The 21022-nt window shown below is 30.4% G+C and overlaps 9 protein-coding genes across 10 annotated transcripts; 5 read left to right on the forward strand and 4 right to left on the reverse strand.

Annotated features, from left to right (window-relative positions):
- The first annotated feature begins 11 nt into the window (after positions 1–11).
- Positions 12–1068, forward strand: LOC124498130 (uncharacterized). The gene has a single exon (XM_047061840.2). It carries the CDS (start codon positions 44–46, stop codon positions 755–757), a length of 714 nt encoding a protein of 237 aa, XP_046917796.2. The 5' UTR covers positions 12–43; the 3' UTR covers positions 758–1068.
- Prosalpha5 (proteasome alpha5 subunit) lies at positions 755–1784 on the reverse strand. Its single transcript, XM_047061839.2, has 3 exons — positions 1602–1784; positions 1074–1538; positions 755–999 (listed from the first exon to the last, which is right to left on the reverse strand). Exons 1-3 carry the CDS (start codon positions 1695–1697, stop codon positions 841–843), a joined length of 720 nt encoding a protein of 239 aa, XP_046917795.1. The 5' UTR covers positions 1698–1784; the 3' UTR covers positions 755–840.
- Positions 1785–1937: 153 nt separating this feature from the next.
- On the forward strand, positions 1938–2565 carry LOC124498133 (cysteine-rich PDZ-binding protein). Its single transcript, XM_047061844.2, has 3 exons — positions 1938–2075; positions 2187–2321; positions 2432–2565. The coding sequence occupies exons 1-3, from the start codon at positions 1994–1996 to the stop codon at positions 2512–2514; spliced, it is 300 nt and encodes a 99-aa protein (XP_046917800.1). The 5' UTR covers positions 1938–1993; the 3' UTR covers positions 2515–2565.
- A 188-nt stretch (positions 2566–2753) lies between these two features.
- Hen1 (Hen1 methyltransferase) lies at positions 2754–3833 on the forward strand. The gene has a single exon (XM_047061836.2). The coding sequence runs from the start codon at positions 2754–2756 to the stop codon at positions 3663–3665; it is 912 nt and encodes a 303-aa protein (XP_046917792.2). The 3' UTR covers positions 3666–3833.
- Positions 3740–17586, reverse strand: LOC124498118 (sodium/potassium/calcium exchanger 3). 2 transcript variants are annotated; one of them, XM_075734036.1, is made up of 8 exons: positions 16573–17586; positions 15483–16485; positions 5980–6177; positions 5848–5924; positions 5542–5785; positions 5140–5472; positions 4790–5070; positions 3740–4731 (listed from the first exon to the last, which is right to left on the reverse strand). In XM_075734036.1, exons 1-8 carry the CDS (start codon positions 16816–16818, stop codon positions 4405–4407), a joined length of 2709 nt encoding a protein of 902 aa, XP_075590151.1. In that variant the 5' UTR covers positions 16819–17586; the 3' UTR covers positions 3740–4404. The 2 variants fall into 2 exon arrangements, with proteins under 2 accessions (XP_075590151.1, XP_075590152.1); XM_075734037.1 differs by lacking the exons at positions 3740–4731; positions 4790–5070; positions 5140–5472; ... (1 more) ...; positions 5848–5924; positions 5980–6177 and adding exons at positions 14213–15068; positions 15136–15269 and having other exon boundaries at positions 15334–16485; positions 16573–17584.
- LOC142597797 (uncharacterized) lies at positions 9825–11029 on the forward strand. The gene is made up of 2 exons (XM_075734041.1): positions 9825–10546; positions 10666–11029. The coding sequence occupies exons 1-2, from the start codon at positions 10486–10488 to the stop codon at positions 10989–10991; spliced, it is 387 nt and encodes a 128-aa protein (XP_075590156.1). The 5' UTR covers positions 9825–10485; the 3' UTR covers positions 10992–11029.
- On the reverse strand, positions 11162–12646 carry LOC142597796 (uncharacterized). The gene is made up of 2 exons (XM_075734039.1): positions 12620–12646; positions 11162–12501 (listed from the first exon to the last, which is right to left on the reverse strand). Exon 2 carries the CDS (start codon positions 12401–12403, stop codon positions 11339–11341), a length of 1065 nt encoding a protein of 354 aa, XP_075590154.1. The 5' UTR covers positions 12404–12501; positions 12620–12646; the 3' UTR covers positions 11162–11338.
- Positions 12877–14369, forward strand: LOC124498124 (uncharacterized). Its single transcript, XM_047061834.2, has 3 exons — positions 12877–13020; positions 13074–13433; positions 13491–14369. The coding sequence occupies exons 1-3, from the start codon at positions 12897–12899 to the stop codon at positions 14222–14224; spliced, it is 1218 nt and encodes a 405-aa protein (XP_046917790.2). The 5' UTR covers positions 12877–12896; the 3' UTR covers positions 14225–14369.
- A 106-nt stretch (positions 17587–17692) lies between the features above and the next one.
- Positions 17693–20979, reverse strand: LOC124498122 (uncharacterized). Its single transcript, XM_075734038.1, has 4 exons — positions 20897–20979; positions 19354–20834; positions 19009–19288; positions 17693–18908 (listed from the first exon to the last, which is right to left on the reverse strand). The coding sequence occupies exons 2-4, from the start codon at positions 19550–19552 to the stop codon at positions 18023–18025; spliced, it is 1365 nt and encodes a 454-aa protein (XP_075590153.1). The 5' UTR covers positions 19553–20834; positions 20897–20979; the 3' UTR covers positions 17693–18022.
- Positions 20980–21022: the final 43 nt, after the last annotated feature.

Raw genomic sequence — 21022 nt, forward strand, 5'->3', positions numbered from 1 at the left:
GAAAATGAGTTTGCATGTAAACACCTAATTTATAAATCGTTCGATGATCACAGTTTGCAAATATTTTTCAGTATCAAAACATTCAATCATCGTGATCATCGTCAAAAAAAAAATGCCAACCAAAGATTTTAATAATGATTCATGGCCAGAAAATGACTGCCCCGATCATCATCAGAATGGTTTAAATCCCAATGACGATAATGATCAAGATGATGATGATGATGATTTGTTTGAAGATAATGTTTGGAATAATCTGACCAATGCAAATGGTCTAAATCTAAATGGATCAATCAATCATGAAGATGATAATGATAATGATGATGATGAAATTAATCATGAATATGTTCTTCTTAGTCAAGATGAAAACGCAATCAACAATGGTCAACGCCAATATTATCGTCATGATTATCAGGTATTATGGATTGAAACAAATGAACCATTGTTTGAACAATCTTCCACCGTTCAATCAACTACAACAAACAATCACGGGCCAACAACGACAATCGTCGAAAGAGAAAATAATTCCATTGAATCAAACGAAAATTCCACAACTACGACGACGCCGACGAACACCATCACAAATGATAATAATGAAAATGATGAAAAACTTGATGTAGATACTATAAGAAATTTAATGGCCAATTTTCAATTACCCGATAATCATTATCCAGATTGGGCACGTAATATACCGGAAAATGAATGGCATCAAAGACTACGGACAAGATTAACGATGGATAAACAAAATAATGGAACATAAGTATTTTAATTTTTCTTTTATTCATTTATAAATCATCGAATTGGATGGTAGAAAAAGTAGTATTGAAAATAATTTCATTATCATCATGACAAAAATGCTTGCAATTCATCTTTGGTCAACATATGATAACCATGTTCACGAGTCACTTTGGCCACCTCAACATTTGTGGAACTAAGTTTTTCTTCCATTACTTGTTTAAGAATTTTCATTACCGATTTGATAGCCTCATCGATTGTCATTGACTGTGTGTATAGGAGAAAAGAGAAAAATTAATTATTTTAAAATTAAAATAAAATTCTTTCTAAAAAAAACATACTTTATTATAGATTTCTTGTAATGCTTGTTGTGCACCTTCACAACCTGAACCGATAGCTTTTGCTTCACATGATACATATGTACCAGATGGATCCATAAAATATAACGATGGTCCATTTTCATCAAAACCGGCAAATAGAATGGCCAATCCAAATGGACGACTCATAGCACTACCTTCACTATCACTATCGCCAAATTGAATAGCCAAATTGGCTACAGCTTGCGTACAGCTTTCAACGGACATTTTTTCATTATAAAGAAACCAATGTTGTTGTGTTTCAACACGTGCACGATCCACCATTGTACGGGCATCGGCCATCAATCCCGAACAAGCACAGGCAATATGATTTTCAATTTCGGAAATTTTTTCCGTTGCCGATACATCCATCAATGGTGAAGTGATACGTTTCTCGACAGCTAATATAACACCATCAGTACATTTGACAGCAATGGCTGTTGATCCAAGCTGTAGCGATTTAATCAATGAAATTTCATTCAAATAATCAAATCAAATCAGTCAACAACAAACCTTTATAGCTTCGATAGCATATTCCACTTGGAATAGACGACCTTCAGGTGAAAAAGTGTTGACACCACGATCATATTCGGATCTTGTCATAAACATTTTTGTTTTGTTTGTTTGATCAATCAATTTCACAAACTAATGAAAAGGCAAAAAAAAAATTTTTGAAAAAAAATCAGTGTTTTTCTGTCGAGTCATGAAATGAACATGTCAATCGATTGTCGAATGAATTTTTTTTTCTCCAAACCATTCATATACAATGTATCTCCAATAATAATAATAACAAAAACGCTCATCAATTGTTTTTGTGTGCGTGTGTTTTTTTTTTTAAATTCAATTCAATTTTTATAAATTTTCATCAAATACAACAAGAAAAAAAAAATTTTTAATCAGAAAAAATGGTTTGTAATAAATGTCAGAAAAAATTGGGCAAAGTTATCACACCGGATGTATGGAAATCTGGTGCCCGTAATACGCAAGGTATGTAATTTTTTTTTGTTCATGTAAAAATCGAAAAATTTTCAAAATTTTTTTCCGATTTAAATATTTTTCAATCAATCAATCAAAAAAAAAAAAAACAAAAAACAATAGAAAGTGGTGGCCGACAACTTAATGAAAATAAAGCATTAACATCACGAAAGAATCGTTTTCAACCATATCAAAAATTTGAAACATGTAAAATATGTAAACAAAAAGTCCATCAGGCTGGTTCACATTATTGTCAATGTAAGTTGAAATTGAATGGAAAAAAAATATCGATCGTATCGAATTTTGGAATTTCACTCATTTTACAAAATTTAACATCTACTTTCCTTTTTTTTCCATTATAATAATAGCATGTGCATATAAAAAAGGAATCTGTGCAATGTGTGGATCAAAAATTTATGATACAAAAAATTATTGCCAATCAAGTGTTTGAACATAGGATTCGATTTGTATTTTGTTGAAACGTTTTTTTTTCTTCATTTTTATACATAGAAAAACACATGATTCATATAGCCCCTGTTGTGTTAAACTCATCATCATCATCATCATTTTGATAATATATAAACGACGCCTGGAGCGCCGTCATCATCATCATTTTATTGAATAAAAGAAATTGATTGATTGATTGCGATTTTTTTTCCAAGTGAAAACCCATCTTCATTTTTTTTCCAAATGACCACCATTACTGAAACAACACAGCGAACATCATCCAATCAGCAGCGACCAAGATTTCGTCCACCATTATCCGTTCAACGATATCTTTATGTTTGTGATGTTATTCGACATTTAGGCCAACATCAACATCGACAACATCATGATGATGATAATGGTGATGATAAAAAATCTATTGAATCAGTGGCTGATCTTGGTTCCGGTTGTTGTCGTCTTGGATGGCATCTAAAACAATTACCATTTCTTCGTTGTATTCGATGTTTGGATTTGAATGATAATTGTTTTGAAGGTAATACCTATGTTGTACCATCAATGGAAGAAAGACTTACAGATAGATCATGTCCATTGCAAATTGAATTATATCAAGGTGATGTACGACAAAATGATTATCGATTTCTTCGCACAGATGTTGTTACTTGTGTTGAAATGATTGAACATTTACCCATTGAATCATTGGATTCATTTGCAATGAATGTTTTTGATTTCATACGACCACGTTATGCCATAATAACGACACCGAATTTTGATTATAATGATTTATGTCGTATGAAAAATGATAATGACATGGATGATGATGATGATAATCAACGTGATCATTATCGTGATCCACGTTTTCGTGATTGTGATCATTATTTTGAATTTACACGTCAAGAATTTAAACAATGGTGTGATCAGATTCTAGTGAAATATCCACTATACACATATCGATTATCAGGTGTTGGCCGATTACGATCATTAGATCCAGATATGCAACGTGGTTATGCAACACAGATAGCTATTTTTAAAAGAAAATTCAACAACGATCACGATGGTGATGAAGAACAACAACAATCGAATGGTTCAATACAACAAAATTATCATCATATTCGAACACATTATTTTGGACAGCCATGGAGTCGTTGGAAACCATAATCAACATTGATTTGAATCTGAATAAACAAATGAAAACAAAATTTTTTTTTGTGTGTGTGTGTGTGATGTGTCTGTATTTTCACCCCCATTAATGTTGATTATTATTGTACATTTTTTTTTCTTTTTTATCATTGAAAATTTTCACAAATAAATCGATTAAAAATTTCATTTTTGAATCAATCAATTAATGACCACAATTAATCAAACAAATATAATCAATTAGTCAATGACGAAAAACAAAAGCAAAAACAAAACAAAAAAAGATTTGAGGTTTTTTTTCCAAGAAAAAAAGGCAGTTTTTTGAAAGAAAAAAATTCAAAATAAATATTGGGCTAAAAAAAATCTGGCGCTATTTATAAGGTTTGTTGTTTGTATAGGAGAGGATGGCAATTGATAATTGTAAGATGATGATGATGATGATCACAAATGATGAAACACTGACAGAATGGAATGTGTGAATGTGATCAACAAATGATAGAATTGAGTTTAGATGAGAAATGAAATGGAAATTTGAGTTAAAATTTGTAACACACAAAAACAGCACACAAACAGATATAAAGAACAACAAAAAAAAGAAACATTTTCACACATAAAACCAGCAACTACCTTTTTTTTAGTTTTTTGATTGATTCATTTTTTTGTTTAATGTTGTTCGAACCTAATTAGTTATTGAATTTTTTTTTCTCGTCTTCATTTCCATTCCGATCAATGATGATGATGATGATGTTGATGAATCAGACTATTCACCACAAATTGGTGGATTAACTGAACCAAACAGATTGAATTCAATAGCTGAACTAATAATAAGGAATGCTACATATGTACTAAGTAATGAATAACCAAGTGATGGATTCAATGTCCAATTATTATGATGAAATAGATAAATTGTAGCCAATAATGATAGGAACAATAGAATGACAGCATAAACAAGACCACCACTATTAATACTTGATACAGTTCCTGGTTCAACAATAGTTGTTTCAACAAACCAAGGTAATGCTAGACCAACTAAAATATCGAATACATTTGAACCAATGGAATTACTGACGGCCATATCGGCTTGTCCCTATAAAATAATGAAATGAGAGCGATTAAAATTACTTATTATTATTGAAACAACTTACCATTTTAGCAACATGCATACTAGCATATGCATCCGGTACGGATGTACCAGCAGCTAAAAATGTAATACCCATTATACTATCAGGTATGCCAAATGTCCAACCAATCATTGTTACCATCCAGACCATTATATAACTGAATAATGCAGTCCATATGATAGAGATTAAAAATGTTGCTAGAAACATATTTTTTTTCGTTCGACAATCGGGTATTGTGTAATATAGGGTAGCAGCTAATGGGGCTTGTACGGCCCATTTGGCACATGCTAACATTCCATCGACATCTATGATAAAATGATAATCAAATTAATTGAATTTATTATTATTTTTGTCAACAGAATTTTCTTCATTACTTGGATCAGGAATTTTTCGCCAAAAATCTTCATCATCCGGACCAATTCGAGACATACGACGTGGTTGTACATTATCATCATCTAGGTAAAAATCTCTATCGCCTTGTTGCTGCTGTTTTTGATTTTTATCCTTAGATTTTTTCGATCGTATCATTATTAGATGTGCAGCTGAACGAAATCGTGTGTTTGGACGAAATAAACGTTTATATTTAATAATTATCTGATTTGCTGCTTCAAACATTGTTGTTTCTGGTTGTCGTACGACAAATGGATTTCGCTGTACCGATGCTGCTGTTGTTGAACTATTTGCACCAAATTCATCATAATCATTTTCTATTTTAGATGATGATAATGGAAAATCAAATTAATGAATTACATCAAATCAGTGATTACCAGATATACCTTGAAAAGATTTATAATGAACTTGTTGTATAGTATTGGCTTTAAGATTGTTAAGCTCATCGATACCTGCCGATCCAGGTATTGTGGATTTCGCACCACCAATAACACCACCGAATCGTGATTGCCATTGTTCAAAGACTAAATCACGTAGTTGTATATTATATTTCATAATTAAGATGTAAACACCATAAAATAATAGTAAAGTGAATGATTCAAATGTAGTTACTTCGCCATCATAAATGCACTATTTATAAATTGATAAAACAAAAAGTTAAAATTAATCATCACCATAAAATTAAAACCTACCAAAATCAAAAGCAAAACAGTAAATGTATAATAGGACGAATCACGAGCAACGGGCCACCAATTTAATTCAGTTGAAACTATAATCAGAAAAAAAATTGACAATTTATAACCACAAAATGTGATGATTACCACTAACCGACTTACCAGTAAACAATGAACAAAATCCAATGACAAACAATATATTAAATACTGCAGAACCGACAATTGTACCGGTACCAACATCACCTTTGGCAATGAATACACCCAAAATGGCTGTAAATAATTCTGGTGCTGATGATCCGGCAGCCATAAATGTAGCACCAGCAACATCTTCGGATAGATTTAATCTTAGTGAACATTCTTCCAGCGATGGGAGAAAATAATGATCACAAACAACGGCCAAACAGTAAAACATATAACAAACAACAGCAATATGTATGATGATTGCACCACGTGAACGCGCACGATCCGAGAATAGATCCGGTGGAAATTCCATATATGCTGGATCGATACAAGTGATATTTTTCGAATCAATCAATGGTATTAATGGTTTTTTTGGTCCAATCTTGTGACTAGTTGAAATTGATTGAAAAAAAACATAATTTAAAAATTATAATAAAAATCGAAAAAAAACTCAACTTACGTTTTATTATGTGGATTGTCATTAATCGTTCGATTATTGCTTATGATTTTTGTTTGATTCTTTTTAATCGTTTCTTTGGCTTGTAAAATACGACGACTATGGAATATAATTTCTTTTTCTTTCGCAGATCTACCAACAACACCAGCAACATTATCATCATTTTGCATTGGTAATGAGGCACGAATTTTTGACAATGATGATGAAGATGATGATTGCGATGATCGAAGATAAATATTACAACAAGCAATTATAAATATGACTATCACCAGAATACATTTTCGTTGAATGAAAAATCGTTGTTGAATTTGTTGTTGTCGTCGTTGTTGGTGGTATTTATCATTATTAAAATTTCGTTGAAGCAACGAATCATGATGATGTTCATCATCAATTCTAATCGATTCCATTATTAATTTGATTGTCGGATCAATATCGGTTCCAATTGAGAATTCTTAAAGCCAATATTCATTCATTCATTCCATAATAATAGAATACAAAATATAGAATTGATAATAAACACACGCCACAATACACGAAGCAAAAAAAGTAAAGAAATTCTGATTCACTAGATTCTGTTGTTGGTTGCCAAAGACAACAAACCAAAAAACTAGTGGCCACCACCTTTTTGTATTGATTCTAGATTCAGTTTCGGTCGAGTGAATATTCGGTATCCACGGAATCTTGTTATTTCAATTTAATGTTTGATTGATTATTAATTTCCCATCCATATGGTTGTACAATTAATGTTTGTGTTGGTAAAATTTACCTTGATTATTTTGATCCAAAATCCAAATAAATTCTTCTTTTTTTCGATCAGGGTAATAAATAAATAAAAAATAATGAGCACATACAGAATATCAAACGATAAATTTATTCTTCTTCTATTTTTTGTTGAAAAGCATTTAAGAATTGCCAAGGATTTGTTTTGTTTCATTTAATGAAAAGTAGTTGATTATTATAAAATAACAAGGGTGAATTTGATTGATTGATTGATTGATTGTCAAATTGAATTGTCAGATTGTTTTTATCGATCGATTGATTGAATTAAATTGATTTATATATAATGTTTATTGTGATTATCTTTGTTGATTTTTTTTTATTTATCAATGGAAAAAAAGTAATGATTGTCATTGTTGTTGATGATGATTATCTTCTTTGTCCATTGTCAATGTGTGTGGTGATTTTGGGATGTGTGATGAATGGAAAATCTCATTCGAAAACAAAACAAAACAAAAAAAAATTGTGATTTCGATTGCAACAAAAAAAATGATGATGACGATTGTTCCATTGAAAATTTAAATGTTGTTTTTCTTTTTTGGATTTTTTTTTGTTCGATCCAGGAGGCAATAAATACAAACGGTAACAAAAGAATTTTTTTTCAATCAAAAATGAAATAAATTCCTTTTTTTTTGAATCAGATTTTTTTTTCTCGATTGAAAAATGATGATTATGAATGAAACACAAAAAACATGAATAGTGGTGAGATTATAAGAATTGAAATGAAATGAATATATAAGGATCAGAAATTTTCAATTTTTTTTTTCTTTACAAAATTCAATGAAAGAACGAAATTGAATAAAAAGGGCATAACAGTAATATGATTTCTTCTACTATGGATGGTCTCTAGTGAGAAATGATTCTAAGAATTCATTCTGATTGTATGGATGATGATGAAGATAGGCAGAATCAATATTTGTATGTTGAAATGATGAAATCGGTTGTTGTTGTTGTTCGTTGTTCACAATTCATATTGATTTTCAATACAATATATAAATGTGTTCAAAATTTTGTTTCTTTCGACAATCATTTTACGACTCATTGATATTATAAGGGTACTTGATGATGTTTTCTATATGCATACATATCTTCGTGTGAAAAAAAACTTGAACTTTATCAGATGCAGAAAACGATGATGATGATGATGATGATGATGATGAACACGCTAAATGTGTATTTGCATTCTAAATATTGTTTCAATGTTTCAACAAGAATTTCATTCAATTCATTTTTCATTGATCAATTTAGATAGTGTGCGTGTTCTTCATGTAAATTCTTCAATTCAACAATAATAAATAGAACTTGTGTATGATAGTCTCATGACTTTGGTTCGGGCATAAAGAAAAATAAAAAAAAAGATAAAAACACTAAATGCACACACACACGCATACAGACACAATATATAATAATGGACCAATGGGTTATGATGATGATGATGAGTTCCAGAATTAAATGTTTAAAAAATAGAATGAATAGAACACATACATATACACATACACACAAACCAGAACAATATGAATGTGTGTATTATATATGTTTAGATCTAAATAGCAACACAATTTGGAACATAAAATTGACGACGTTCCAAAAACAGAAGACGATGATGATGGTGGTGATGATGATGATGATGATACTGGGGAAGGATAGTTTCCGAGCTTTTTTCAGTACCATCACATTCGGTTGTGTGAAACATTTTCTTCTTTACATTAATGTATGCTATTGCTTTCTTCTTCTTCTTTTTTTTTCATTGCTGCTGGCGAAGGAAGAAGGAACGATGACGATGACGATGATTTTTTTTTCATAATATGACATTGAGAGGATATACATTTAGTGTGTGTGTGTGTGTGTGTATGGGTCTAGATTGGCTGCCTTTTTTCGTTTGTCTGATCGAATGGAATAAAAATAATATAATGTCGGGACAGAGATCCATCTAACTAAACACTAATGGAAAACTATGGATCAATATTGTTGGATATCATACATTTATAGTTAGGGCTATATATATAACCCAAAACACATACAAAAGGGATTTTTTTTCTTCTTTGGTGAATTTCATATAGAGGAATTGTTATTGTGTATTCGTTGTTGTTGTTGTTGTTGTTGGTTATTATACACCATAAAATTGAGTTTTCATTGGCTATGCGTTAATCTTGGTTTGCATTTCATGTTTCGTTTCGTTTCGTTTCATTTCATTTGGTTTCGTTTCATTTCATTTCATTTCATTTCGATTCGATTTTGTTTTTTTTTTTTTGATCCGAAAACATACCAGAAAATGCAATGCAAATTGTATATAAAATAACCGGATCTGTTGAATGAAAACAAATTATTTCATAAATAGAAGAAAATTTTTCATATATAACATACCGAATGTTTGCTGGGTTGCTGGGTTCGTCGTTTATCGTTATAATTGGATGTGTGCGTAAAGATGTCTATAGAAACATCATTTTCCATTACAATTTTTTTTTAAATTAAATTTGAAAATAAACTAAAAAACGAAGACCGTTGTTTTGTAGCAAGAAAAAAAAATGTCATGATTAATAATGTAAAACATTAGAGAATGTAATATGTAGTATACCTGAATCAAATATTAGTGCCGATCAGGCAATTGGAGATTTTTTCTTTTTTTTCTGGTATTTACCATTTTCTGGCAACCGGGGTCAGTGCTAAAAATAGGACAAGAAACAAAAAATTCGAATGGATTGTGAATTTGATGGCTTGATGTGTATTCATTTATGAATGGGCTGCTATATATATATGCCCACGGGATCCATTGGTAGCCGGAATTTTTGGATGATCTTGTGATCGAATAAATTCAAATCATCATAAAAATGTGAAATTGATTTGATTATAATTACGTTTAGATCAATATATGTATACGGTCGTCCCAACGGGGCGTTGTATTTTTTCAAAAAAAAAATCAAAAAAATTTTTTTTCACCGATGACGACGATGTAAATAACATTCACGGCCATATGTAAATATAGGATGTTTGCCAATAGAAAAAAATTTTTTTTTTTTTGATTCGAAAACCACAGCCCATATCATAAAATTGAAATCTATTGATTTTTTTTTTTTTAGTTTCTCTGGCCAATATATATAAAAACCACAGCCCAGAAAAGATTGACGATATCGATAAAATGACCATCAATTGTTCGATTCGATTTTGATAATGATTGTACAAAAAATAGTTTTCTGATACGATTCAAAAAGATAACAGGATTTGTTTTTTTTGTTCGATCGAAAATGATGAAAATTCTTTTCATATCGATTTTCATTTGGATCATCATCTATATTTGTATGAATGGTAAGTGAATTTAAAAAACCAAAGAAATAAAACAAAAAAAAATTAATTTTAAATTTAATACAAAACTAAACTCACCTGATTAATGGATTGATCGATGATAACAACAACAACAACAACAGCGGTAATGATGATACCATTTCAACGTTGTGCATTGAATTCAGAATGTTCAACATTTTGTTCTGGTTATGGTTATAATCGTTCTGAATGTAATGTAAAAAAAAATTCCGTATTTCGTATGAATCGTTTTTGTGAATGTTATGATTGTGATTTTGTACTTTGTGCAACATATTGTACAAAAAATAATTTAAAATTCGTTGGCTGCAGTTGTTTTGCATTACCAGCATTGGTTGGCCATTCATCATTTACACCGAATAATGTTGATATGAATCAATTGTTAACAAATGAATGTTATGATAATAAATTTTTATGTCAATGTTCCAAATGAAAAAAAACAAATAAACAAACACCAGAATCCACTTTTCACTATTGCCGGTGGTGGTATTTTCTCAAATTCGCGAATCATCCAGAAAAATGTTTGATGACGATTTTCGAGGAATTTTTTTTTTGCTCAATTTTTTTCTGGAAATTTTTTTTTTGTCAAAAAAAATTTTTTTATTTTTTTTTTAATTAATTTCCTAAATTTTATATTAAATTTAAACATTCACATTTTTTTGTTGCAAGAATTCATGAAATAAAAAAAAAAAAAATTTTGAACATAATTTGAAAAAAAATCAGGAAATAAAATAATCATCATCATAAACATTCGAAAATGTTTCCATCTTATCATCATCATTAGTTGGCCATTGATGAATGAATGATTCCATTACCACCATCACCACCACCATTGATAAATGGATTTGTTGTTGTTGATGACCAGCAATAAAATTCATATTTATTCTTCACCTGACTTGGTAATGTTGATAGTAAATGATTTCGATTTTCTATTGGCATACGATTAAATACAGATGGTAATGGTAAACGAAATGCATTAAATAATTGTGTATCTTTTTGTTCCAAATTGATCATTTGATGTTGTTGTTGATTTTCCATTTGATAGTACCATGGTATTTTTTGTTGAGATGATGATGTTGATGGTTCCATCAATGGAAATGCTTGTTGTTTTTGTTGTTGACTATTCGAAGTTGACAATGTTGATGATGTTGATGCTGATGATGACGATGAATGTGGCGATGGATCTAGATTGATTACTTCCATTTGATCAGGCCGATTATTAATGTTGTTGTTGTTGTTGTTATTGGTTGAAAAAGCCGGATATAAAATGTTTAGCTGATTGTTGTTGTTGTTGTTCAATCCGTTGTTACGTGATGAATTTTCCAAATTTTTCCAAAAACTAAACGAGCCATCATTATTAATCAACGAACGATCGTTTTCTGTCATCATCATCACCATCGAAGGCATTGGCAATTGTTGCTGTTGTTGAGGTTGTGCATGTTTAGCAATCCAATCCAATACATATGAATCGTCATCATTAATACGATTCGAAGAACCATCATTGAACGGATAGAATCCCATTGATGATGGTGATGATGCAAAACGTTTATGACCACCACCACCACCAATAAATTGAGAATGATGATGATGATGATCATCGGCAATCTGTTCAACTAGATAATGACCTTCAGGAGTGAATCGAAAATCATTACCACTCGATATACGATTATTTTCATCACCATCAATATAAGGATCACCACTAATAATATAATAAATATAACGAATAAGATTATCCACAGATAAACGTTCGAGAATATTCTTTTGACAAATCGATGATAATCGTATGAAATTTTTACGTTCAGGCAATAATAATTGCTGTTTCGATATCGGTTTTGAATATGGCATTATTTATTTATTATTATTCAAATTATAAATAAATGAAAAAAAAATCGAAATTCGTAAAATTCGTAAACCAGAAATATAATAATGATGAAACGATGAAACTAAATATGGAACAGGAAAAAAAATGAAATTAGAAATGGAAAAACAAAAAATAGAAAATCAGAAATTAATCAAGGAAATACTGAAAATTGAATGATTTAACATTTCGTTTTTATGTACCAAAATGAATGAACAAACGAACAAACGACGACGACGATGACGACGAAAATCGAATCGAAAATCGAAAATCGAATTCGACAGAAATAATTTCAAACGAAATTAAATAGATGGCGTTGGTGGGGATGATTTTTGTTTTTCCTAAATTCGAATTTGAATGTTTATCGATGATGATGATGATGAGTCAATTATGATTTGATGGAAAAAAAACTTTTTTTTGGCTTTCTAGCTAAACTCAATCATCATTGAAATTCATTCTGGTTTGGTTGGTCTGATTGTGATGAACATTAAATCGTGTTTAATGATGATGGAAAAAATTTGTAGCCAAATTGATTTTTATTTTTCCGATTTCAATCTTCATCATGATCGTTATATGCGTTCGTTTATTACTACGGAAAATTCTCGTAAGTTTCCCAATAGCTTTAATGAATTTTAATGTTTCTTTTCCATTTATTAGTGGTTCCCGTGGACATATTGCTCAAATTCAAATTGATCAATCAATTATTAGAGAATGAATCCATCAATAATGTAATCGACGTATTCAAACAATATCAATTTGAAAATGTTCGATTCATTGCTGAAAAACAATCATTTCAACGTATCAATGCATTTGTTTATGATAAAAGTGGTTATATGAAATCAATGATGGATTCAATTGTACATGTTTCACGTTTGCCATCCACTGTATCGGCTACAATGGTCGATCTAATCAAATGGATTGCCGATTTATTCGATAATGGTGAAAATGGTCTATATGGTATCAATGTTTGTAAACGTAGTAAAGAGAATGGAAATTCTATTCGTAGTGCATTGATTGGTAGGTTTTTTTTTACTATTTTTTAAGAAATTTTAATCTCAATTTTTATCATTACAGTGTTAAAGAATGGTGATTATATTCAAGTGTTACAAGAGAAAATCCAATCATTCGATAATGATATCCGTATCGTACCATATCGTGATTATATACGATACAAGAATAAATTACGAATGAAACGGCGGCAAAAAAAATCAATGATTAATCGAAAATTTGGTCAGATGGTGATTAAAAATGAAAATAATGGATTAAAAACGTTGAAGCAACAGCAACGATTGCATGGACTACGATCATTAGTGGCAAAACGTACAATCATAATGAATTCGATACCGGATCCAATCGCCAAATGTATGATGATCCAGGATGATGATGGTTGTCGTTTATTTAAACAATATCTACAACCAATCGGGCTAGTCTATCTGTATCGACCGAAATTGAATCAATCAACCAATAACAACAACAAAAACAACAACAACAACAACAACATTAGCCGTCGTGATTATTATCTTTTTTTCAAAAATCGTACATTACTCTTACAATTCTATAATCGTTTGCGTCAAGAAGATCCAATGAAGGTTTTCGGATCATTATTGGCCAACAGCAACAACAACAACAATGAATGGATGATGATGAATAATGAAACAACAACAACAACAACAATGATAACGGGTAAAAATTTCTCATTAATCAATATGGCAGATGATGATGATAATCTACCACGACGTTTCATACATTATGTTCATTGTGTTCGAAAATTTTTCCAAAATCGTAAAGCTCAATCATCGGATTGTTGAATTTTTATCATCGCAAACAAACAAACACAAATTTTTTTCTTTCCATTTTTTTTTCTAAAATCTATATTGTTCAATTTGTTCCATAAAATGTTTATATAATTTCAAAAATTCTATGGTCAATAAACGATGGATGTTTGTACCAATATTCCTTATGGATATGATACGCCAACGATCAGGCATTAATGGTTGATGATCACGTGCAACGACAAATTGTTGTTCAATATACATCCGTAATGATCGTAAACAATCATCATTTTGCTGATGATGTGGAAAACCACCGCCTTTGTTTATGGATGATGGATCAAATTTTTTTGTTAATAATGACATATACGATGCTGCAATAGTTACATCATCATCATCATCATCATTGTTGATTATCATTTCTTTTTGTTGTTTTATTTTACGTTTCCTCATCATCACGGGAAATGGCCAAAATCGTTTTTTTGTTGTCATTGTTGTTTCGGTTTTTTTCACCATTTTGGCCATTTGTTTTCGTTGCCGTCGTAGTCGTCGTTGCCGTTCATTTGCAGTTAATTCATTCAATTTTTGTCGTATATGAACATCTTTATATTGATATTCATTGATAATATCAATCAATGATTGATTTCCTATATTTCTTACATTGATATGATGATGATGATGGTCACCATTTTTATCATTATCATCATCTTCATCAATTAAACGACAAATAATCGATAATGATCGTAATCTTAGTGTTTCAAAAAACGAAGCCAATGATGGTAATGATAATGATGATGATGATGATGATTTAGATGGATGACATATCAATGATGATTTCTGTTGTAATTGATTAGTGATTACTGTTGTGAGGTAGTGATAAATTCTATTGACAAAAGAAAAAAGGTTGATGAATATGCAAATAAATCATACACACACACACACACACATACCTAAAATGAATAGGATTATTAAGACGTAATGAACGCCATGATTCTTGTAATGAATATATTGATGGTAAACGTAAACCACGCATTATTGATTCGAATGATTGAAAATTTTTTCTCATAAATAATATGAAGGAAACCTATGAATAAGAAATGAAATAATCGGATAATCCGATTAATTGATAATCAAGAGTCAATCTTTACCTCAATAATGGTTGCAATTGTTTGTTTTTGTCCTTCCACAGATGTTTCCGTTAGTATCCAACAGCCAACCAGTTGAGATAATTCTCGAGCAAATCGAATCATTTGATGTAGATTCTGATTATTACTGGGAATTTTCCCGAATAAATAATTCAATACTTCACGTCGTGTTAATTGTAAAAAATTCTGTCGTTCTAATCGTGTTATACGTGCTGCTAAACGTTTTGGATTCTGTAGCTCTTGTTTATATGCAAATTGTCGACAAATGGTTAGTGATTTTCGTCGAAAATTTTCCAATATCATATCTGCATCTTCTGTTTCGACCATTACTGATGATGATGCCGATTCAGACTGTTGTTGATTATCATTGTTGGCCATCATTCCACGTAAATCAAGCTCTGAACACCAACGACGAAATGGTAATGGATCATATTTCCGTCCAATATTTGATTTTACATAAGGAAATTTCCGACCATCCATAAGTTCAGAATGAAAACAAAGAAATCGTATTGGATCACCAAGAACATTGTTCAGAGATCGTTGATTTGTTATTGTTGTTGTTGTTGATGATGATGATGATGATTCGGTCCATAACATTAGGACACAATCAGCCAATAAATCAATACTTTCCCATGTTGAATGACCACGATAAATATCACTACCATCCATTGGTAATGCTAATGGAAAAAGACATGTATCACAAACATCAGTACCAAAACGTTCGATTTTTCTGAGAAAATTTCCTTTATTCATTGTTGTTGTTGTTGTTGTTGTTGTACAAATAATTTGTGCATGATCATTATCAATTGCCGTTGTGTTCACATCATTTTGTTGTTGATCATCATTATTGTCACCATTATCGATTTTTAATAATTGATAATTGGCTGGACTACAAAGTATCGATGATTTACTACAACATGAAAACGTATCACCATCGTCATCATCATCGTCATCTTTAATTGAATTATTATCATTGTCGTCATCATCATTTTTGAAATTTGAACATCGATCCATTCCATCATCATTATTAATGGCGGCATTCATTAAAATATTATCCAATTTATTCAACACTTTATCTTCAATCAACAAATTTTCATCATCATTATAATCAATGATTGATGAACAACTTGTATCCACACTCATCATGGATTGATTCTAATATTTTTGGATTTTTAATTTACAAAATGAAACAAAACAAAAAAATTCTATTACAAGATCATCATCATCATCATCATCACTTACATCGCTCATTCGTAGTAAATATGATGGATCCGTTTTAAATTCTCCATCACCATCATCATCATCATCATCAAATTCAAACCATGATATTGGAAATGATTGTTGTTGTTGTTGATTTAAATCACCATTTGAATGATGATGATGATGTACTTCTGCTTTGACCAACATTCTATTTGTCTTCATTTGTATTGAATTATCATTGACATTGACATTGGATTGTTGCTGCTGCTGAGTCATATAAATTGTCATCGTTTTTACAGTGTTCCAAAAGCAACAGCATCAACACAACAATATTTTCGTCATTCAATTACGTCAATGAATATCAATCAATCAATCAATCGATAAAATTTTTTTTTTTTTTTTTTTGATGTTGTGTATTCACAAACGTCATGAATGTTGTGAATGTTTCAATTTCAGAATCACAAAGTCACAAACACAAACACATACCAAACAAACAAACATCTGTCTTGTTCTCGGTGCTTAATAGTGGATCTGAAACAAAAAAAAAAAAAATTTTAATTGAGGATTATTATTGGCAAGAAAAAATGTTTTTTTTTCTTTTGTTTTTAATCCTCAGAGAACAAAAAAAAAAAAAAAATTTTTTGACTCAATACTAATGGCAACCATCAACCGACAATCATCATCGATAACCGATTGCCGGAATACCAATCCCAATCCCAATTATCGACCTGTTCATTTATAAAAAATTTTTGGAAACATTTGGAAACATCAAGTGGTTTATTATTATTACCGTTTTAATATGGTGTCAAAATTTCTAATCCATTCTCATTCATTGATTTATGAGAGAAAAAAGAAAAGAAAAATCCAATATTTCTCAGCTAAAGAAATCAAATCAAAGAAAGAAATAATTTTGTTGCCATTAATTGCAATCAATTTTTTTTTGTGTATGCGTGTGTGTGTGTAAATCATCATCATTTGTTATTATTGGATAGCACGCATACACACACAAGATCAATCAATCGATTAACCTTGAACATCATCATCATCATCACCATAATCATCATCGTCATCTTTAAAAAAAAAAAAAAATTAATTTAAATGTACAAATGATTGTAATCCATATATATATGCACATTCTTTTTCGCAAAAAAAAATGGTGATGATTGAAATTTTTTATTTTTTTTTTTTTTACAATTACAAATTGACAAAAAAAATGAAAATGAAAATCCATTTTCAAAACAAACAAACAAACAAAAACAACAAAAATCATGTTGGAAATGTTTACGAAATTTTTTTTTTCGATCGATTTTTTTTGTTGTTGTTGTTGTTGTTGTTGCAAATTCAAAATAATGTGATGATGATGAAATAAGAAATGAACGAAGGAAAATTAGAGCCTTGATATGAATGATAGAGTGTAGAGATATGTTATGTTACAAAAAAAAATTTTTTTTTTTTCGATGAACAAAATAACGACGAAACTAGCTGATGATTATTATGTCATCATAAGATAGATATTGTTACGATAATCTTCATGTTCAGTATCCATTTCTAATGTATGATCATCAGATTCTGGTTCATCTGGTGGTATTGATTGATCTACACGTCCATTACGACGACCACCACCATCAACATTTTCGATTGGTTGACCACCACGAAACACAATAAAATGACCACCATTTAAACGTGAAAATTCTATATGATATTCAGGATCTTCTAATATTTTTGCTTTTACAAGTAATGGATTTTTTACGATTATTACTGACCATGAATTACCATGGCCATAAAAACGATCCAAATCAAATTTTAATTTCGATGCAATACGATTATAGCGACGATAACCGGTCATATTACGTGCAGCGATTGCATGTACATGGGCCCAATATTCAATTTTTTCCATTTGTTCTTCTTTAATTTTAGGTCCATCCACTAGTTTATGCGTAGCAGTTATGAAATAATGTACACCATTTATCGAAATGGACATCCAAACACCATGCAATGCTTTTCCCATTGTATTTCGCGATGTTGAACTTACTATTATACTGAAACGATAATTCCATTCATTGAATATTTTTTCCAAATCTTTTTTCATATTTCTAGCTACTTTACGACGACTTGATTGTTTAAAATGTTGTTGTATCAATGTCCGATTACACATACGTAATTCTTCGGAATTCATGTTTGTACCATGCAAAATGATTTTCCATATTTTTGATGCTAATTCACTAAATGATGCATCACCATTGTCATTTCGATTCGATTCATGATTACCACCAACACCACCACCACTGGACATTATAAATGGTTTATTTGTAAATGGTGATGTACGTTGTATATTTGTAAATGGTGGCGGTAATGTTGATGATGATAATGATGACCATGTTAATAACCGAAGGCATTGGTGGTAAAAATGGTGTTGTTGAACGTGTCGATGATAAAGTACTAGCAGCCATTGTCGAAAATGATGATGGTGATGGTGATGGCGATGGTGATGATGACGATGACGATGAACCACTATTCCTTGTCGATGTAACATTAGTCGTTGATGAATTCACTGATGATGACGATACTATTGGATGTGTACTTGGCGAATCCCAAAAATCATCGACAATTGTATCATCATCGATTATTGTTAGATTATTATCAACTGATGATGATCTTTCTGATGGTCCAGCCGCTGCCAATGAATAGAATGTATTTGAACGATTTGTTATTGATACATCATTATCATCAATATCAGCATCATCGACAATAATAATCTCTGATGATGATTGAATAAAAAAAATTATTAAATTCCAATCATGAATATTCCCGAATGAAACATACCATGATGATGATCATTATGATCATTGATGATATTCGAATCGATCGCTGCTGTCGTAGTCATAGTCGTGGTCGTGGTCGTCGTCGTCATATTTGTTGTTGTATTCATAGCCATAACAATAATGAGATCATTTGGAATTAGAATCATGGTCAATAATACAATGATTATGACTAATGATGATGATGGTGATTTTGATGACATGATTTTTTTTGGAATTTTCAATTAAAAAAATCAATTCCACTGAATAAAAAAAAATTAATCAATTGTGTGTTCAAATTACTGGGTCATTGATCTGATTAATGGTTTCTTTTTTTTTTGTTTATATATAACAAACACAACGGAAAAATGTCATAAAATCATCATCATCATCATAAAATAATCGATAAGTCGACTATTTCAACAACCGATCAAATAAACAAAACAAACAAATGAAAAATGAAAAAATGAAAACGGTTTTTGACCCAATGACCAGTATGGTGATGATGATTTTTCCATTCGAAAAAAAATTTTTTTTTCTTCAAATTTTTATTATGACACAATATACAGTCACGTACACATACACACATGCACACAAAATTAATTACTGGTCACCTGTTGTTGTTTGTCGTTTTTTATTATATGATTTATAATGACGATAAATGTTCAATGCATACATTCGATGAAAACGTGTTGAAACTGGAAAACAAAAATTGTTTTTGAAACTTGAAAAAGCAAAAAAAAATTCTGTTTTTTTTTTTGATTATTTTAATTTGTGATGATTGCATCAAATGAATTTAAAGAATAAGGAAGAAAAAAAATGTATAATGTAGTGGTGATGGTGGTAGTATTTTGCTGTATAATTTTCAAATTTCTGATTATGATAATTATAATAATAATAATTATGTTGATGTTGATGATGATAATTATCAATCGTTTTTTTGTTTTGTTTTGTTTTGTTTCTAACAAACCGAGAAAAAAAATAAGGGTTTCACCTCATTCAGTTGTTGTTGATTCAGTACACATGGTCAACATCATCATCAATCATCATGATGATCATTATCACCAGTTATAAACAATTAAGATGGATGGACTACCACCACCACCACCACCACCACTTTGATTATCATCATCAACACTACTATTGATGATGAAAATTGATAAAACAGAAAAATCGACACCACCAAAATCATTCACTTGTTTATGGAATGCACACACACACAATCAATTGATTCGAATTCGAATCACTTTTTTTTTATCCATTCAAAGATGTTGTATGGTGAAACTTATTGGATGCATTTTTTCGTTGTCATCATCGTCGTCGAATCTATTTCACAATTAGTTTTTTTTTGTTTGTTAAATTAGATGTCCAAATTTGTGCATATTGCATTCATTGAATGTTTGCAAAGAAGAAGAAGAAGAAAAAAAAATCTGATGATTTCATTCATTTCATTCCATTCTCGTTTGTTCGATTGATATACTCGATCCAATATACTTGACGACGATACTTGAAATGAAATGAAAAGAAAAAAATCTCAATCTGTATTAATAGTGTATTCATTGCTTTACTTGTTTTTTGTTGTTGTTGTTGTTGTTGTTGTTGAAAGAAAATAAAAATTGAGAGACGATGACGATAACTGATGATGAAGCTCACCACCACCATCATACATAGTGAATGATAAAACGAACAGCAGC

Source organism: Dermatophagoides farinae, chromosome 9, assembly GCF_024713945.1.
Source record: "Dermatophagoides farinae isolate YC_2012a chromosome 9, ASM2471394v1, whole genome shotgun sequence".
Classification (NCBI taxonomy): domain Eukaryota; kingdom Metazoa; phylum Arthropoda; class Arachnida; order Sarcoptiformes; family Pyroglyphidae; genus Dermatophagoides; species Dermatophagoides farinae.

Bases quoted from the DNA above. Each gene is read 5' to 3' on its own strand.
- LOC124498130 (XM_047061840.2), top strand. From the start codon at position 44: ATGATCACAGTTTGCAAATATTTTTCAGTATCAAAACATTCAATCATC.
- Prosalpha5 (XM_047061839.2), bottom strand. From the start codon at position 1,697: ATGTTTATGACAAGATCCGAATATGATCGTGGTGTCAACACTTTTTCA. The intron at 1,539-1,601 runs GTTTGTTGTTGA...AAATCGCTACAG, and splicing joins ATGCTATCGAAGCTATAAAG to CTTGGATCAACAGCCATTGC. The intron at 1,000-1,073 runs GTATGTTTTTTT...CTATACACACAG, and splicing joins TACAAGAAATCTATAATAAA to TCAATGACAATCGATGAGGC.
- LOC124498133 (XM_047061844.2), top strand. From the start codon at position 1,994: ATGGTTTGTAATAAATGTCAGAAAAAATTGGGCAAAGTTATCACACCG. The intron at 2,076-2,186 runs GTATGTAATTTT...AAAAAACAATAG, and splicing joins TGGTGCCCGTAATACGCAAG to AAAGTGGTGGCCGACAACTT. The intron at 2,322-2,431 runs GTAAGTTGAAAT...TTATAATAATAG, and splicing joins TGGTTCACATTATTGTCAAT to CATGTGCATATAAAAAAGGA.
- Hen1 (XM_047061836.2), top strand. From the start codon at position 2,754: ATGACCACCATTACTGAAACAACACAGCGAACATCATCCAATCAGCAG.
- LOC142597797 (XM_075734041.1), top strand. From the start codon at position 10,486: ATGATGAAAATTCTTTTCATATCGATTTTCATTTGGATCATCATCTAT. The intron at 10,547-10,665 runs GTAAGTGAATTT...CAACAACAACAG, and splicing joins CATCTATATTTGTATGAATG to CGGTAATGATGATACCATTT.
- LOC142597796 (XM_075734039.1), bottom strand. From the start codon at position 12,403: ATGCCATATTCAAAACCGATATCGAAACAGCAATTATTATTGCCTGAA.
- LOC124498124 (XM_047061834.2), top strand. From the start codon at position 12,897: ATGAACATTAAATCGTGTTTAATGATGATGGAAAAAATTTGTAGCCAA. The intron at 13,021-13,073 runs GTAAGTTTCCCA...TCCATTTATTAG, and splicing joins TATTACTACGGAAAATTCTC to TGGTTCCCGTGGACATATTG. The intron at 13,434-13,490 runs GTAGGTTTTTTT...TTATCATTACAG, and splicing joins TATTCGTAGTGCATTGATTG to TGTTAAAGAATGGTGATTAT.
- LOC124498118 (XM_075734036.1), bottom strand. From the start codon at position 16,818: ATGACAATTTATATGACTCAGCAGCAGCAACAATCCAATGTCAATGTC. The intron at 5,071-5,139 runs GTAATGAAGAAA...ATTTTATCATAG, and splicing joins GCGAAAAATTCCTGATCCAA to ATGTCGATGGAATGTTAGCA. The intron at 4,732-4,789 runs GTAAGTTGTTTC...ATTATTTTATAG, and splicing joins GTATGCATGTTGCTAAAATG to GGACAAGCCGATATGGCCGT.
- LOC124498122 (XM_075734038.1), bottom strand. From the start codon at position 19,552: ATGTCATCAAAATCACCATCATCATCATTAGTCATAATCATTGTATTA. The intron at 19,289-19,353 runs GTATGTTTCATT...AATCATCATCAG, and splicing joins TCATAATGATCATCATCATG to AGATTATTATTGTCGATGAT. The intron at 18,909-19,008 runs ATCACCATCACC...TCGGTTATTAAC, and splicing joins TCGTCATCATCACCATCGCC to ATGGTCATCATTATCATCAT.